We start from the raw sequence: 15,691 nt of genomic DNA, 5'->3' as shown, positions 1-15,691 counted from the left end.
TTTGGAAGGTTAACATCAGCATCAGGAGCAATGAAACCAAAGTCATCTTCACTTCATTTCTTCTTCCATCTGAACTCTGGGGAAAAACCCTCCATTATCCGTCACGAACAGCTAACACGCTTCTTTCACGACAGATTACAACTCTGATGAAGGCATTTGCTGTCAAACAGTGAAAGGAATGTACATGGACCTTCCCCTTCCAAAGAACAGCAACATGATTGACAAGTGTAAACAGTCAGTGCATGCCCAGAATCAGGAAGCTTCAGGCAGCCCCACACACACACACACACACACACACACACACACACACACACACACACACACACACACACACACACACACACACACACACACACACACACACACACACACACACACACACACACACACACGTTCTTCCTGGAGCGGGACCAGCTTCCGTCTAGCCTCTAGGTAGATTTTTGGGACTATATTTGCCTGGAGTGACGGACCTTCATGCCTGCCTCTATATCTCTTTGCTTATTTGTGAGGTTTGTGGGGCTGTTTGCAATGACTGAAATCACTTATTGACAAGGCACAGCCGGTGGAAACTGCATCTGTAAGTATGGATAGCCTTGTCTGGGGGGGTGTATGTGTTCATATGTGTCTTTTAAATGTTCACTTAAAAAAATCTGTACAACAAAAACATCAGAATGAATCATGGTTCTTGCATTCAGGCCTTAGGTTACAACATATCTGCTGTGCCAGAATGACAGATTTTCTTAACACTTTACAGGTACAAGTGACTGTTCCGACTGTTGAGAAATCAAGTTTGTGGCCACAAAAATCACTGGACTGTGCTCAAAATCATCCAAAATGAGAGCTAGAACTACAAAAAAAGGTGTTGAAACAATTTGAAGGAACAGAATCTTCAGGTTTTGGCAGCTGAATATTAAATATATGTGGATGAAAGCAAAAGCTGGAATTAGTGCCATTGCTAACAGAACAATCCCAGGCTCCTGAATGGGGTGGAGGCATTTTTAAGGCTGAAATCCATTAAAGATAATGCTCAATCTAAAAAGCATTTAGTCTTCATGTCCTCAGACATTTTCCTGCAGCGAACTTGTGACGCAGGAGAACTTTCACATGTTTGTGCGCAGGAAGAACAGCCATTTCTCTGCAGGCTTGTCCACTTCTCTCCTAATACGTCAAACAGAGACAAACATTCTCACCTAAGAGAGCGACTAAAGCTGACAGTGATGAACAGCATGTGCCTCATCTGGCTGCAGAACCCAGCATACCACGGCTATTTGCATTTCATCACAAGGCTAAAAAACTTAAAAGAATGAAGGGATTAATAAAACATGATCAACTTGTTCTTAGTCTCATTAGGTAGCAATTACAGAAAGACAGCCTTTCTATTCACCATTGATGACAATGTGGAAAAACCTGCAGAAAACCAGATTTTATCTTTAGTTTATGTCTAATCTTTTAAACTTGAAATGGTAAATTTACATTGTTTAAAATAAAATTAAAGTCAGGTCTGATTATGCTGATTAATGGAACTGATCATTAGCCAGGAGGTCTAAAACAGGTATGTAATATTTATACTGTATACTATACATATGTCCTGCTGGAAATGTACATGTTTAATCATAAATGTTAAACATGTCATATTCTTCACCTCTTTAATATCTATGTTAAATCATCATCATGAGTCAGGTGATCCACTCAAACGTTTGTGCGGCTTTGGTGGCTCCAACCAGCGTCCTCTCAGTAAAAGTTGCGCATTGCTGCCATCTTGTGGTTCTCAAAGTTATGACATCTTTGGGGACGTGAACCAGACCCCTTCATACAACACAAGTGAAGCTGTTGGAGATTAAAAAAATGAAGGCTGCAGGTGGGTTCCAGCTCCATCACTCAAGAATTAGTGATGAGTACTGTAATCTGAAAAATGTCTTTCAAATCAAAAAAGGTGCCGATTATCTGCAACTGTTGGCACCGATGACACAACCCAGGAAAAGGAAGTGCATAACGAGAAACACACACACACACACACACCTCTCTCTCTCTCTCTCTCTCTCTCCAATATGTCAGATATCACAGATGTTACCAGAAAGGCCACCTTTCCTTAAAAATAAAACGTGTGGATCATCTCCAGCTACATTTGGATCTTTTATTTTTTCATCACATTCCTCCAATAAACAAAAAGGATGTGAAAATAGGGAAGAAATGAGCTTCCTGCTGAAGAAGAGAACCAACTACAAGTTCTGGTGACGCAGCAGCAGCTGGAAGGATGAAGGCTGATGAAAGTGTGGCCAGTGACCAGAGCTGGAACCACTGGGAATACAGCCCGGACAGGTCGGCAGGTCAGTGGCAGAGGATCACGGATCTGCTCATATTGTGTCCACAGATACGGAGTCAGGGTTTAACAACAACCTTAAAATGGCATTTGTTTACGACAAGGCTTAAATCTGATTTATTGCTTTAATCTAGAAGTGAACTTTGTGTTATTTGCCGGCCCGTGTGTCGACACTCCCACTTTATTGAGGAATGTCTGAGATAAATAACTGGAGTGATCTTGACACGTAATCATGTCGATCAATCAATCACATTCTTCAGTCTAGAAGTGGAGAACGCCCACAGAAGCTATGTCAGCGACATGCCTTGCACGTGCACGTGGGCTCCAAAGAAAAGTTCCTGCTGCAGGGAAACTGCTCCTCCGCCGCTGACCTCGTTATCAGAGCAAATGTTTAACCATCACATTGCAGGGTCTTATCAGATTACCAGCGTGTAAGCCAACACTCTAGAGGGTTGCTTGGCTGCACGAGGGCACGTTGGTGTGTACGTTTCGGAAGAAATCATGGGAAAACACACCTCGCAGAGGCCGCACACCCTAACGTATGAGCCACGGAACCGTCTCAAACACGTAAATCATAAAAGAGATTTGATTGGTTGAACTCGCCGTCGCGGCCGCTAAACATTCCCAACAGACCTCAGCTCTGGAAATCTGACTCCCGTCTACCAAAACACAAAAGGCTTCCCTCTTACCCTGGACTTGGGTCCCGTTGGGCTCCAGCTGGAGGGTCGGGGCTTCCCGACGGCACGGTTGTGGCTGTGTGAAGCGAGTCCGTCAGGTGGAGTGCTGCTGGCTGTAGGTTCCTGCTCCCGCCTGTGTTCCGAGTAATCGTATCCACCCACTCTGCACTCTGTGGAACCCTATTGTGTTGAGGCGCGGAGCCTGTGTGTGTCATCGAGGCTGTGACCAGCGCCGCGGTATCAGTGGCCGTGCTTGTCATGCAGATACTGTCGGCGTTCCTGCCCTCTTTGCCGCCTTCCTCCGCTTCTGCCCTAATCAAAACTTGCTCTTTTGCCTCTGCGCTGTCATCATTTATTATCACTTCCTGTCTGGTGTCATAACTCACGCAGCTTCTACGAGTCAGGTAAATCAGCGGCTGTCTTGGGGACAGCTGCTCACTGTTGGGGGGGGCTTCTCTTTCCAATTCTCTGGCCCGGAGTTCCTGGGAATCCTCCAGCTGCCCACGCATCTCAGCGGAGGGCGGAACAAAGTCACATACCATCCGTTTATTCACCTGCTCAACCGGTTTAGCTAGTAACTTCTCCTCTCTCGTCTCCTTCCCCTCTTCTTTCATTTGCGCCATCACGTCCAGAAACTTTCTGTCACCTGGCAGGTGAGTTTCAGAGCCGTGGCCGTCTCGCATCCCTCCCTCCCCCGATGTCTGCACCGTTCTCCCTCCAAATGTTCCTTCATCTCTCCCTGAAAGGTCACCCTGCTGCTGCAGCTCCGTGTGCAACCCCCCAGTCTTCCCCCTGTCCTCCATCTGCACTCCTCCCTCATCCATGGTGTACATCTCGTCATCGCCGCTCTCCGTGTCGTCTTCTTCCGCGCTGTAATAGATATCCATGACGCTGCCGTCATCTGACCCGACGCTGAGATACGAGGGACTCAAAAAGCCGTCCATGTCTCCGGGAGCAGCAGGTGTTTTCCGCTCGAGATTCCTTACGGGTTTCTTCTGAGGGACAGCAGAGGGAGAGCCCGCCCGAGAGCTCGTCTGGTCTTTGACGACGTCTCTGACTGGAGTCAGAGTCGGGACTGAGTCGGTAATCCGAGCATCTCTTCCTGGGGCTGTTCCATAGTCAAAAACAGGAGGGGCTGAGATTAGAAGCTCGGCGTGAGGAGTGTTTTCCTTTATGTTAAAGTGCTGTAATTTCCCCTGCGGAGGGCTGTGGGCCGGCTCAGCCTGCTTCCCTCTCCCAGCGGTGGAGTACAGAGAGGATGGAGGGACTCCGCTCTGGAGATCTGTGCCCCTGTTGGATTCGGCTTTGTTCTGATATGAAGTAAATCTGGAACTTCCAGGAACAGAAATTCTGTCAGGATCTATCGGATCCTCTCTGTCTGCAGCGGAGTCGGTGGACAGGTCAGGGTGCGAGGGAGCCGTGCTTTCTGCTCGGTACTCATCAAGTGTCCTCACGATGGTCAGCGACTGTTGGCCCGTGGTAGAATACTGAGGGGGAGGGGTCGCCAGGGACGAGAGAACCTCGGAGGTGAAACTCTGTGGGAAGAGGGAATCGTACAGCGCTCCGTAAACCTCGTCTTGATTCACAAGACAAGGAGTCTTCTTAGGGCCGACAGCTGACGACATCACGGCTTCAGGAGCCCACGTCTCACCAGGAGCGGAGGCAGGCTCCGCCTCCGGTCTGGAGATCGCGGCGTGATGGTCAGCGGTGGCCGTGAAGGGATTACCGAGCCCTTCAGGAGTCTGCAGCTGATCACCTGATGTTTTACCCCCGATGGCCTCAGAAACGGGGGCGGAATCCTGACGAGTGCTGTTGTGTTGAAGGACGGTGGAACCAACCGAGTCCACAACTGTTCCTCCCTGACCAGAGGGATGGAGAGGCCGGTCAGCCGGATGGATGGGCGGGGTCTGACTTCCTGTCTGAGCCGCGGCTCCAGGAGCCATCATGCTGCTTTGCGCCACGTTTTCATGAGCAGAAATGTTCTCTTCTGAGGAAGCCGCGGCGTCCATCTGCAGCTCGGGGATGGTTGCGAGCGGCGCTTTCGGCGCTTCGTCAGGGACGTCGGCGTGACCGACAGGCTTCCGAGGCTCCTGCAGTTCTGCGGCGGCGTTGAGAGACACCGGTGGCTGCGAGAAGCTTGATTCAAAGCGGATGGGGGCCACAGGGGGAGGGGACGGGATGTCGAAGACGTCGTCGGTGTCCAGCTCGGGCTGAGAAACGCTCAGCATCCTTTTTGTTTTCAGGTTATCCGACTCCGCCCGACTGAGTTGCGAAGGAGTCTGGAAAAGGATCGTTTGCAGTTTCATTCAGAACGTCAACTAAATTTAAACAGAGACATTTTCATCTCTCGAAATTGCTTTAAAAATGTTTAGAATCTGACGACACAATAGGTTAGAAGTTACACATGGTGGACGGGACACTTGAACAGGGAACAATTACTCACAGAGGACTGGCTGGATTCTTCAGGCTCTGGGACATGAAGGCCAAAAGTGCTCTTAGAAATGTTTTCCTCATATTTCTTCTTCTTCTTTTTAAGACCAAAAGAGAAGGTTGCAAACCTTTTAGGCTTGCGCAGGTCCAGCTCTGAATAGCTGATGTCTTTGTCCTGACAAGGAGACAAAAACAGTAATAATTCTTCAACTTTGCAGAGGTCCCACCACACCCCATGATACTTAAATAGCTAATAGACAAAAAACATAACAGCAGACAACTCGTCTGTGCACCAACTCAACATTTAACAGTCACAAATTCCTGAGGCTCAAACATCAAAGGTGGGCAGATGTTTCCATCTCTTTGTGTCATCATTAAAGACTTCTTGTTTCAAAGAGAGTTCCACCTCTGGTCATCATATCTTTAGTTTTCTAATCTATGAGAAAGATGAATGGGGCAGGCAGCAGGCAGGTTCTGCTGTTGTGAGAATCCTGTTTGAAACTTGGTGAAGATAAGATGACAAAGAGAGATGAAGACAGGTGGAATCCACTGGGTGTGGTGGCAGATGGAGACATTCGAGATACTTCGAGGTCAAGAGGAGAAAACCTATAAGAATAACATAAGAACGCACCATTGCCACCTGCAATGATGTCCTTAGAAGCAGGGTGTCGTGGTACGTTCATTTTTTCTCTTCATTGATTTGTTTTATAGCGTTTTTAGATGTTTTCAGTCAATACACATTAACCGGATCATTTATTACCATTTATTTATTACTGGGAGCTAATAATGCCATATGACATCGATGATGAAGTACCCTGGGCAAGGGTGAGATGGAGTTAAAAGAACAAAAGTCTCTGTAAATCTACTCAGTAAATCTGCCAAGATCCTTTTTATGGCGCCTCTGAACACGATAGCTGCTATCTGTCGTAGCGCAGTCGCGCCCTCTGCTGGAGACACTATTGCACTGCTGTTAGTCACACATTTAGTGGGTTTTAGGTCAGGATTAAAGATCTGCTGCTGCCGGCAGAATCACTAAATATTCATTTGATTATGTGATGTTTGGTTTGTGCCGTTTTGAACGCACTCACATGATATTTGTCGACTTTGATGCTGGCAGTGTTGAGAACTGACATCTTGAAACTGTCACAAATTTAGTTTTGTCACTTTCTTGTAAACAAAAAATTATCAAAAATATCATCTTATTACCAAACACAAGACATTTTTCCACAATTATTTCATTATAATATTCAAGCTTGTGTTACATTTGTCTGAAAACTTTCCCCCAACACTGTATATTGATTCTAGCCTGTGTAATCAAATATAAACCATATTTTTATTGTCTGGGAATATAAAATATAAGAGTACTGGGTTTCTCCCAGTGCTCTGGGTTCTTCCATTTCCTTTTCACTGATCAATATCATTCCCAATATCACTGATAGTTGTAAAGACCCTTTCTCCTTTCAGATATGCAGCAAGGATAAACGCAGATATATCAGTAGTAGGTGAGGGAGAGCCGGGATGGCGTCAGGTTGGGGCTGAATTGAGTCATCACACGCTGTGACTGGTGTTTTGAAACTGTAACTCTTCCCCCAGCACAACTGCACCCACACCAGAAATGTGAAAGTGCTGTGTTTGGGCCCAGTTGGGTGGCAGGGGTGCAGGAATGTGACCTGGGTGGGTCCCTATCGTGGGCCGGACCTCCAGGAAATGTCAGTGGTGCAACATTCAGCTCTCTGAGGTTGCGCAGGTACATTCATGTCTTCGACTTATGTCTGGGGGGGAACGCTTCGAGCAGGGCTCGTGGACATCTGAGTGAGAGGGTGGGAGGAAGACAGCTTTTCAAAATAAGACTCAAGGCAGAATGTTAGAAAATCTCCACATTTGGAACCCAGAGAGAACCCACAGAGACATGGGGGGAAGATGCAAACCTCCGCACCACCCTGCCGCCCCTGACTGGAAAACATTAATCAGGATCATGCGAGAGGAATTCACAAGACAGGTGACAATTATAGATCATATGTTCATGCGGGATGAATGAGCTCCTTTTACTAGAAAACAAAAACCCTCCAGTCTATTTATAAATGGAACAAAGCAAGTCATTCATAAAATATCAACATGCGTGTCCTGTAGCTCCAGGGCTACCTGCTGTAACGTGCAGGACGTCGGGGCTCCCTCAGTAATGTCGGTGCTTCTAAACTCTCTCTGGAGGGTCTTTTTGTTGCAAAGGAGTGACGTTTCGTTTCAGAGTGTCTTCCCCCTCTGACCCTTATGAAAGCCAAGCAGCCTCACACCGTTCACACACCATCCACTCACACTCGCACAGTTAGAGTCTGCAGTCAACATAAAGTGGCTGTTTTGGACTGTGGGAAGAACCAGAACACTGGGAGGAACCCAGTACTCTTATATTTTATATTCCCACACAATAAAAATATGGTTTATATTTGATTACACAGGCTAGAATCAATATACAGTGTTGGGGTGAAAGTTTTCAGACAAATGTAACACAAGCTTGAATATTATAATGAAATAATTGTGGAAAAATGTCTTGTGTTTGGTAATAAGATGATATTTTTGATCATTTTTTGTTTACAAGAAAGTGACAAAAGTAAATTTGTGACAGTTTCAAGATGTCAGTTCTGAACACTGCCAGCATCAAAGTGGACAAATATCATGTGAGTGCGTTCAAAACGGCACAAAAACAAACATCACATAGTCAAATGAATATTTAGTGATTCTGCCGGCAGCAGCAGATCTTTAATCCTGGAAGTGAAAAGGAAGCACACACGTGTGCAATTGCCTATTCCGATCAGATTTCTGCTCTACGTCAGCGTTCCGAAGGTTCACTACCAACCTCCATTTCTGTGCTCCTGTGAAGAAAGTCACCGTTGAGATACTGACCTTTGACCTCGGAGCAGTGGCATACAGGGAGCGCTTGTCTTTGAAGATGATGTCGTGCGTCCAGGTCTCAGCGTAATCGGCAGTTTGGCTGGACTCAACAGCACTGAAGAAACACAGGCAAACATGACGTTAGTCGGTCCCTTTTGATTGGCAGAAAGAGTATTAGAGCATATATAATGTATCTATATTATCACTATGATATAAGTTTACAGCAATGAAGGGGCTGTGCCATGAAAGGCAGCATAAAGAGCTTGTTTTAGTGATTAATGTCTGCACATTAGCTTTTCAATACCCATGCCTGGAACAGAGTAATGCTCTTAGAAGGTGGCGTTATACGTCTCTGACACACAGTAGGTGCAGCAGGACAGTAGTGACTTTAAAAGAAATATGCTTCTTTGTTAAATAAACCAGTGAATCACTGTTGAGGGAATGTTGAACAGAACCGGCTAAGCAGAAAGTCAGCGTGCGTTTCCTTCATTCCTTCCATACTGGGTTTTTGAGTGCAAGAGAATCAATGAGCACAAAAATTGGAATGAGCACTACCCATCAGGGCTCAATTTATTAAAAAGAAGCAGAAGAAAGACCAAAAAAGCTATCTGCAGTGAGCTGACTCCCACAGCCTCCATAGTTCACACCTTGTTTATCCAGCTAGTCCCCAGCTAATGGACCATAGCAACCGTAAACGGCCTGAAAATGTACAGAAGTGTCTGGCTGTTGCTTTGTTTTAGCAATAATAACTGAAGAATATTAAAAGTTGCGCAGCCGTTGTGAGTGAGACGCCCCAAATTAGTGTTTGCTCATAACTAAGTTGGTTGGCATGGAAACAAGTGGAGAATGAGACAGTAAGTGGTGTCGCCTGAATTTAAAGTGGGGTTTTCATGGGGACTCTGTCCAGCGTGATCTGGAAGAGTTAAAGTTGTTATGGACCGAGGCGTTTATCCCGTCTCGCACCTTACTGGTGTCGGCCTGAAGCTGTGGTGGTTTAAAGTAAACAGAGATCACTCATCAGCCGACGTCATGTCAAACAGCTGGAAACAAAGAGGTCTTTATGCACCCGCGCCGTTTCCCTTTGTACGACTGCAGGAAACAGGAAGCCACCAGCGGGGAAACGGCAGATGCGCCACGCTCACCTCAGAGAGGATGGCGTCGCCACGTCCGCTCTCTTCCCAACAGAGGTGGATCGTCTCACTGGATCAGAAGTTTCTGCTGCACCTGCTTTACTGCAGTGAGCCACCTCTTTGGAATTGAGTGCTTAATCCAGGTAGAGCTCTGGATTAGCCACTTAATCTACAGCTCACGTTAGCTCACGCTCAACAGTACAGGCTTGATGGTGGACGTGGAGAGGAAACTAAGGAAGTTGGTGCAAAGATCCACTAAATAGGTGGATAAACAAAGAGGAAGGAAAATATCTCGGGTAAATAAATTCTCTACCAGCTTGTGTGTTTGATTAAGAACAAGCCGAGCGGGAGGCAGAGAGGTGAAAGAAGAGCCAAAGGGGACTGAAGACATCACAACAGCCACAGGTTCAGAGCTCTGCAGCACAATCTAAAGGTTTCGGCGAAATATGAGGTCGTGTTGAGCAGCGTCACACGCTGGAGGTGTGTTCTGCCAGCATGTGTGTTTTCCCACACAATAAATCCTCAGACTGGAGCTGCATGCATGGCCTGAAGCACATTTGTAGGATGCAAATCATGCAAAACAGCCGCAGCTCTGTGGAACGAGATGTGAAGACTAAGCTGATAACAGCCTGAATGTCAGAGATGGAGGACTTTAAAACTGGCTTATTAATGCAGTCCCCTGTAATTATCATGGTCAAACGCATGTAAAAACTCTCAGTTACACCACAGGTACAAGTCACACACACACACACACACACACACACACACACACACACACACACACACACACACACACACACTCTCTATGATGATCCACTCAAAAGGACTCAACCAACGAAAAGTCAATGCTCTGTTGAAACTCCTAAAGGATGGAATTTACTGACGAAGCTCCTAAATTTACCTCCATTTCTGATCAACCCACCAGATCAACGATGACACGATGATCAAACAAAGAAAAGGGTCCCCTGGGGATGAAACGCAGGAATTTGTTTAGCAAATGGAAGCATCCACAGCATCTTTTATTGGTGTTAATGTAAAAGTTGAGTGACTGTGTGACTATGGGAGGACAGAAATGTGTTTATATACATCAAATTATTTGAGCTCCATTAAGTGCAGCGTTTGTTTGATTTATAAAGGAAAATTGCTGATTCGCTGTAAATGCTGCAATTTGTCTTACAAATAATATGAAACACGGACTCAGCTCTTATCTAAAAATCAAAGATTTGACATTATCAATCAGGTGATTTCAATTCTAAGAACCATTTAAGTACAGATGGACGAAAAGGACACGGAGAAAACCAAAAAAAAGCAGCAATTAATAGAAAAGGAAGAAAAACAGCTCAAAACTAAAACACAGCTTGAAAATGTTCATGAGACTGAGAACAAGGGGATCTGGGAGCCAGTGAAGCTGCTGCAGGCGCGGCAGGTGAGTTGGTGAATCTGGGGGAATTTGAGAAATGTGTCGACATGATGCCTGGGGACACAAACGTTCAACAGGCAGCAGATAATCCGGGATCAATTAACACCACATGTGACTATGAAGAGATCCAGCACAGTAGAGTCAACGTAATAAAGAGCCTCCAGTGACGCTTCTCATGTCTGGAATTTACTAAAGAAGCACCTTAGTCAACCTCTGAGGTTGACTAGCCAGTTGGTCAATAAAGACTAGACGATCACACAATAAAAAAAAAAGTGTCGCCTGAGCACCAAAAAGTGGAATTTGCTCTGCAAATATGTGTTTTAGAAGTTTAAAATCAATGTGAAACTGGGAGCCAGTAAAGCTGCTGTAGGACCGGGCTGAATCCAGTCCGTCAGGATCCCAAAAACAGCTGCGACAACAGGTGACCTGTAGAATAAACAACCTCAACAACTGCAGCCGCATTTAAGGATCAAACTGCCCGATGTCGCTGAAGGATCTCATCAAACCTGCTGTGTCCCCCCCCCCGTCATGACACAGGTGGCTCACCCCCAGCAGCACAGCAGCTCGTGTGTTGTAGATGCAGTCATCAGGACGTCACGTTGCCCACAATCTTTCGGCACCTTTGTGTTGACCCATCAAACCTGCTGGCTTCTCCTCTTATCTCAACTTAATCATCATAAAGTCCAACACACACACACATCTACAGCCCTTCCTGGATGTACTGTACACAACGCTCAGCCACAAATACAGTTTTTGCTGCTCCAATAAAAACAAAATGTGTGTTTAACTTTCACCCTGGTACACACTGGTGTGTCTGTCACTGTGTGTGTGTGTGTGTGTGTGTGTGTGTGTGTGTGGTACATATGGACTACCAAGATCCTTATTCTACTAGCAAAGTGAGGACATTTAAAAGAACCGTTTCAGGGTTCAGATCTTGGGGGGTTAGTTGGGATGGTCATGATTGGATTACAGAGACGGCTAAGATATTACTTAACGAAAGGCCTCACAAAGATAGAAGTATAAAGGTGTGTGTGTGTGTGGGGATCAGCTGTAGGCATGTGGAGGGGCAGGTTTCTCTGCTGCCATCACACATCCTCCACAACAAACTAACTTTTCTTAAATCCTCAGACACGAGGGCCTGTTCAACTCGTTGCAGGTGGAAACGTGCACGTTGTCTCCAATCCCACACAGCAGAGGTGAACTCAGGAATGTTGGGGATGACTTTGACATTTCCCTGAACTGCACGGAAGCGCTGAGGAGTCAAAACAAGCAGGATCAAGGCTTGGAGATGTTTCCCACTGATGAGGGAATCTTAAGTCTGGCAGCTAAAACCCTGAACCAGGATTAATGTTAAATCCTTCAGCAACAACAAAAACATATTTAGTTCATGTCTGGGATGCAGCCTGCATGTAGGACGCTCAAAGAATGCAAAACATAAACACAATTTATGGAATTAACTGTTAAAATCAGACGTAAGCTTCTTTCCTTGAGGCTTGCATGCGTCTGTGTGTGGATGTTAAGATTCTTCTTCTCTTTAGTTGCTGCTGGATTGTTTTTAGACCAGCAGAGCGTCGCTGCAGCAGGAAGCTGCGTCTGATCGGCGACTTCATTTCGTTTTTATTTGGCTGTGCAAACACGAGATATCACTCTTTCTGCTCCACGGCCTGCCAAATAACAGGGCTGCACAGCAGGTGATCCGTGAGCAACATGTCACCTCACCTCACCCACAAACACACACACAGGCTGTAGGACGGCAGCTGGGTTTTACCTCCTGAGTAAACATTTAAACCAACACTTCATTCTCCACCGTTCAACCGTTCTTGCATTTGTGAAACTGTTAAACATTTTATTCCTTCTGTCAAAAGGGTGCGTCCGCTACTTACCAGCGTACCTCTAGAAGGATGTAAAAGGTCATTGACAGGAGACTGATGAGCCTAAAGAGTAATAAAGACACTGTGTGTGTGTGTGTGTGTGTGTGTGTGTGTGTGTGTGTGTGTCTGGGTGGGCACGGCTCAGAAAAATCCTTTAAGTAGTAAAGGACACACACGAGTTAACAAGTGATGCAGAAGTCTCATCATAAGTAAAGTTTCCAACACACTCCTGAATCCAGGCGTCAACAATCCAAAGCACAAGCAGCTCAGTCCTTCCCAGAGTTTGCGTGTGACGGTTTCTTCATCCAAACACGAGATAGAAAACCGAGCAGAGCAAAAGGCGCGCAGGTTAGCTGATCGCTAACTTTAGCACCAAGCAATTACATCACATCTTAAGTAGCATAATGCACGTTTCTGCTGTCTGAGAGAGAGAAATGAGGAAGCAACACATCTGAGGTTACAACGGGTTAGTCCAGACCATCACGCGTCACCCGGCGTGATGGTCTGGTTTCACACACTCTTTGGAATCGCCAAGTACTCCCCATCCCTTCTGTTACACCATAAACAGACCGCACATGAAGGTACAAGCATACACCAAGAGTGAGTCAAGAATAACACCACAGCAGCAGCATGTGGTGTGCATTGATATGAAGGCGTCTGTCCATCTTTCTGTCCCTCTGTCAAAGGGAGACAGGACAGTTTCAAGATTCCACATTGCTTAATGACACATTTAGTTTCACCTTCCTTCAAGTGTCATTGAGTCTTTACAGATGCTCTGCAGGGTATTCTGAGGCTCTGCTGCAGACCTTCCTGAGCAGCACAAAGGCTCCCTGCATGTATATCTCCTTTTCCTTTCTTTTACCGTCAGGACAGATGTGACACGGACCACGTCACGCAGATGCTGCGCTAATATCTGCCGTGTTTTTAAACTCTTCGCTGGCAGTTTTCAACCAACCATCAGGTTTCAGAGCTGACTTGACTCCAGATGAACTGGGTGGGACCTGAATATGATCGCTTTCCCCGTAACTGGAATGTGCGGCACCTAAATCTCTCAGCCCGTCTCCCTGCTTTTGCCGTTGGTCCTGCGAGTTTACATGCGGACAGGCTGCAGTTTAGCAGCTGCTGGCTGCACCTCTGTTTATGGCCCCGCAGCTTCTCTCATGGCTATCACTCAGCCAGCTCCACTTTAAATTTTAAAAACCTGTAGCGGTCATAAAAGCAGAGGCGTTATGTCCAAACCTGTCCACGTCAGAATGAACAATCGCCAGTTGTTTTCACCAAAATGATCAGGGCTTTTTGTTGGTTCCTCAGGTAACGACGGTTCAGTGTTGTACTGTCCAACACAAAGTCACAGTTCTACATAACATTTAATCTCATGGTTGCATAAATCAAGCAGGGGCAACAGAACCTACTCATCATGCAGATAGAACACATGAGCGTCACCTGAGCATTGAGATAAAAGTGCAGCATGGAACATTTAGCAGCTTCAAGTTTCTTACTTTACTCTTAGAATCTTAAAAAACACCAAACTGCAGGATCCAACTGGTACACCCCATCGGACGCGTCTTGGATGCCTTTTCTTCCCAACACTATAAACACTGAGATTACGTTTTCTTATTTTTCTTTGATGTAACAAAGCTCAGCAACACTAAAGCTTTTCATTGATGAACCCTGAGCGTAAAGGTTACACTCATACCTGCCCCTTGTCGTTAAACCACCCACAACAATAAACTAGCGTTTTAAAGTGAAAAGTGACTGATGTGGGACACGGAGCAGCTGTAGTCCACATGCACGCAACACACACGCCACAGGCCAGAATTTGCAGAGAGAATCTACCTCCGTAAATCACGCAAGCAGGGGAGCCCCGTGAGTGCTGCACCTACCTGCGCGCCAGCTGCTCCTCACTGGCAGCCTTCTCCGGGCCAGAGCCGCCTTTCGACTTGCTCTTGATCCTAAACAGCTTAAACTTCTTCTTCTCTACCTCAGTCTCCGCATCCCTCTCGGCCGCGCCGTCAAGGCTGGCTTCACTTTTGGAGAACAAACCTTTTAGAGTCTTTCTGGAGCTCTTCTTCGCCATCTCTGTCGGATGGGGGGGAGGAAGACTCGTGTCGGCTATCTGCAGCTGATGGAGGAAGAGTTGCAGAGGAAGAGCGAACTCGCACGGACGGCTCTTGCAGACAGGTGATATCTGCTCCCGCGGCTCCCGGTGGTGCAGGATGTGGAGCTCAGGTGTGAGGACACGCCCCCTCCACACAGACAGCCCGACTCTGCTTAATGAGCGGCTGCACGGTCGTTGCTTTTGGTTGTTTTAGCTTGTTATTAATTGGACATGTGTCAACAGTTATGTCGTTCAAGCCTTCACAGAGTCACGTTGTAGTTTTTGGTAAAAAAAACAAAAAAAAAAAAAACCCCAAAAACAAAAAAACAAAAAAACACTAGACAAATAGTTTTTTGACCACTTTAAACTTGTCTTGTTTGTGGTAAAATGTATATTACAATCTACTGTAATTTAATAAAGCTGAAAAATTTCCATTTTATTCTACAGCTTTGTGCAAAAGGTTTCTCTAAACTGTCTCTTTGTCTCACAAGTTCATTTACTTTGCCATCATGTTTTTAATTGTAAAGGTTCCTGGCCTACTAAAGCTAGAAGTGCTGTGCTCTGCGTGTCATCGTCATCTGAGGAACATCCTGCACGATCCCGTAGCCGTGGCGCAGCCCCGACACACCTCTCCGTGCACGTCGCCTGATCTGCCTCTAGATGGCGCAGTCGGCATGTTCAACCCCTTCAAAATGGCCACGGGGACCAGGTGACGTCAGGTTCCAGTTGGAATGAACGAGCTGAGGGTGGGATGAGCTCCAGCCTTCGAGGCTTCATCAGGAGGGATGGAAATAAGTTACAACGGGCGAGAATAGTTACGTTAAAGTGAGAAGAAAATAAAATATTCAATTCAATTCAA

General features: G+C 46.1%; 1 protein-coding gene and 1 long non-coding RNA gene across 3 annotated transcripts in view; one reads left to right on the top strand and one right to left on the bottom strand.

The window, feature by feature from the left end:
• Positions 1 to 14,841, bottom strand: part of crybg2 (crystallin beta-gamma domain containing 2) — a 27,830-nt gene extending 12,989 nt beyond the window's left edge. The window contains exons 1-4 of the mRNA XM_029845131.1: positions 14,618 to 14,841; positions 8,326 to 8,428; positions 5,441 to 5,602; positions 3,010 to 5,276 (exon numbers count right to left, since the gene is read on the bottom strand). Coding sequence (XP_029700991.1) covers positions 3,010 to 5,276; positions 5,441 to 5,602; positions 8,326 to 8,428; positions 14,618 to 14,811 — 2,726 coding nt within the window. The 5' untranslated portion in view covers positions 14,812 to 14,841. The remainder of the gene's footprint in view (positions 1 to 3,009; positions 5,277 to 5,440; positions 5,603 to 8,325; positions 8,429 to 14,617) is intronic.
• Positions 14,440 to 15,691, top strand: LOC115251725 (uncharacterized). Of its 2 annotated transcripts, none has more exons than XR_003890255.1 (3): positions 14,440 to 14,600; positions 14,721 to 14,915; positions 15,360 to 15,691. It is a non-coding gene; the product is annotated as an uncharacterized lncRNA (long non-coding RNA). The 2 variants fall into 2 exon arrangements; XR_003890254.1 differs by having other exon boundaries at positions 14,721 to 14,963.

The sequence above is a fragment of the Takifugu rubripes genome, chromosome 12 (genome assembly GCF_901000725.2).
Source record: "Takifugu rubripes chromosome 12, fTakRub1.2, whole genome shotgun sequence".
Lineage (NCBI taxonomy): Eukaryota > Metazoa > Chordata > Actinopteri > Tetraodontiformes > Tetraodontidae > Takifugu > Takifugu rubripes.
The sequence above is the reverse complement of the archived record's forward strand: the minus strand, read 5'-3'. Positions and strand labels throughout refer to the sequence as shown.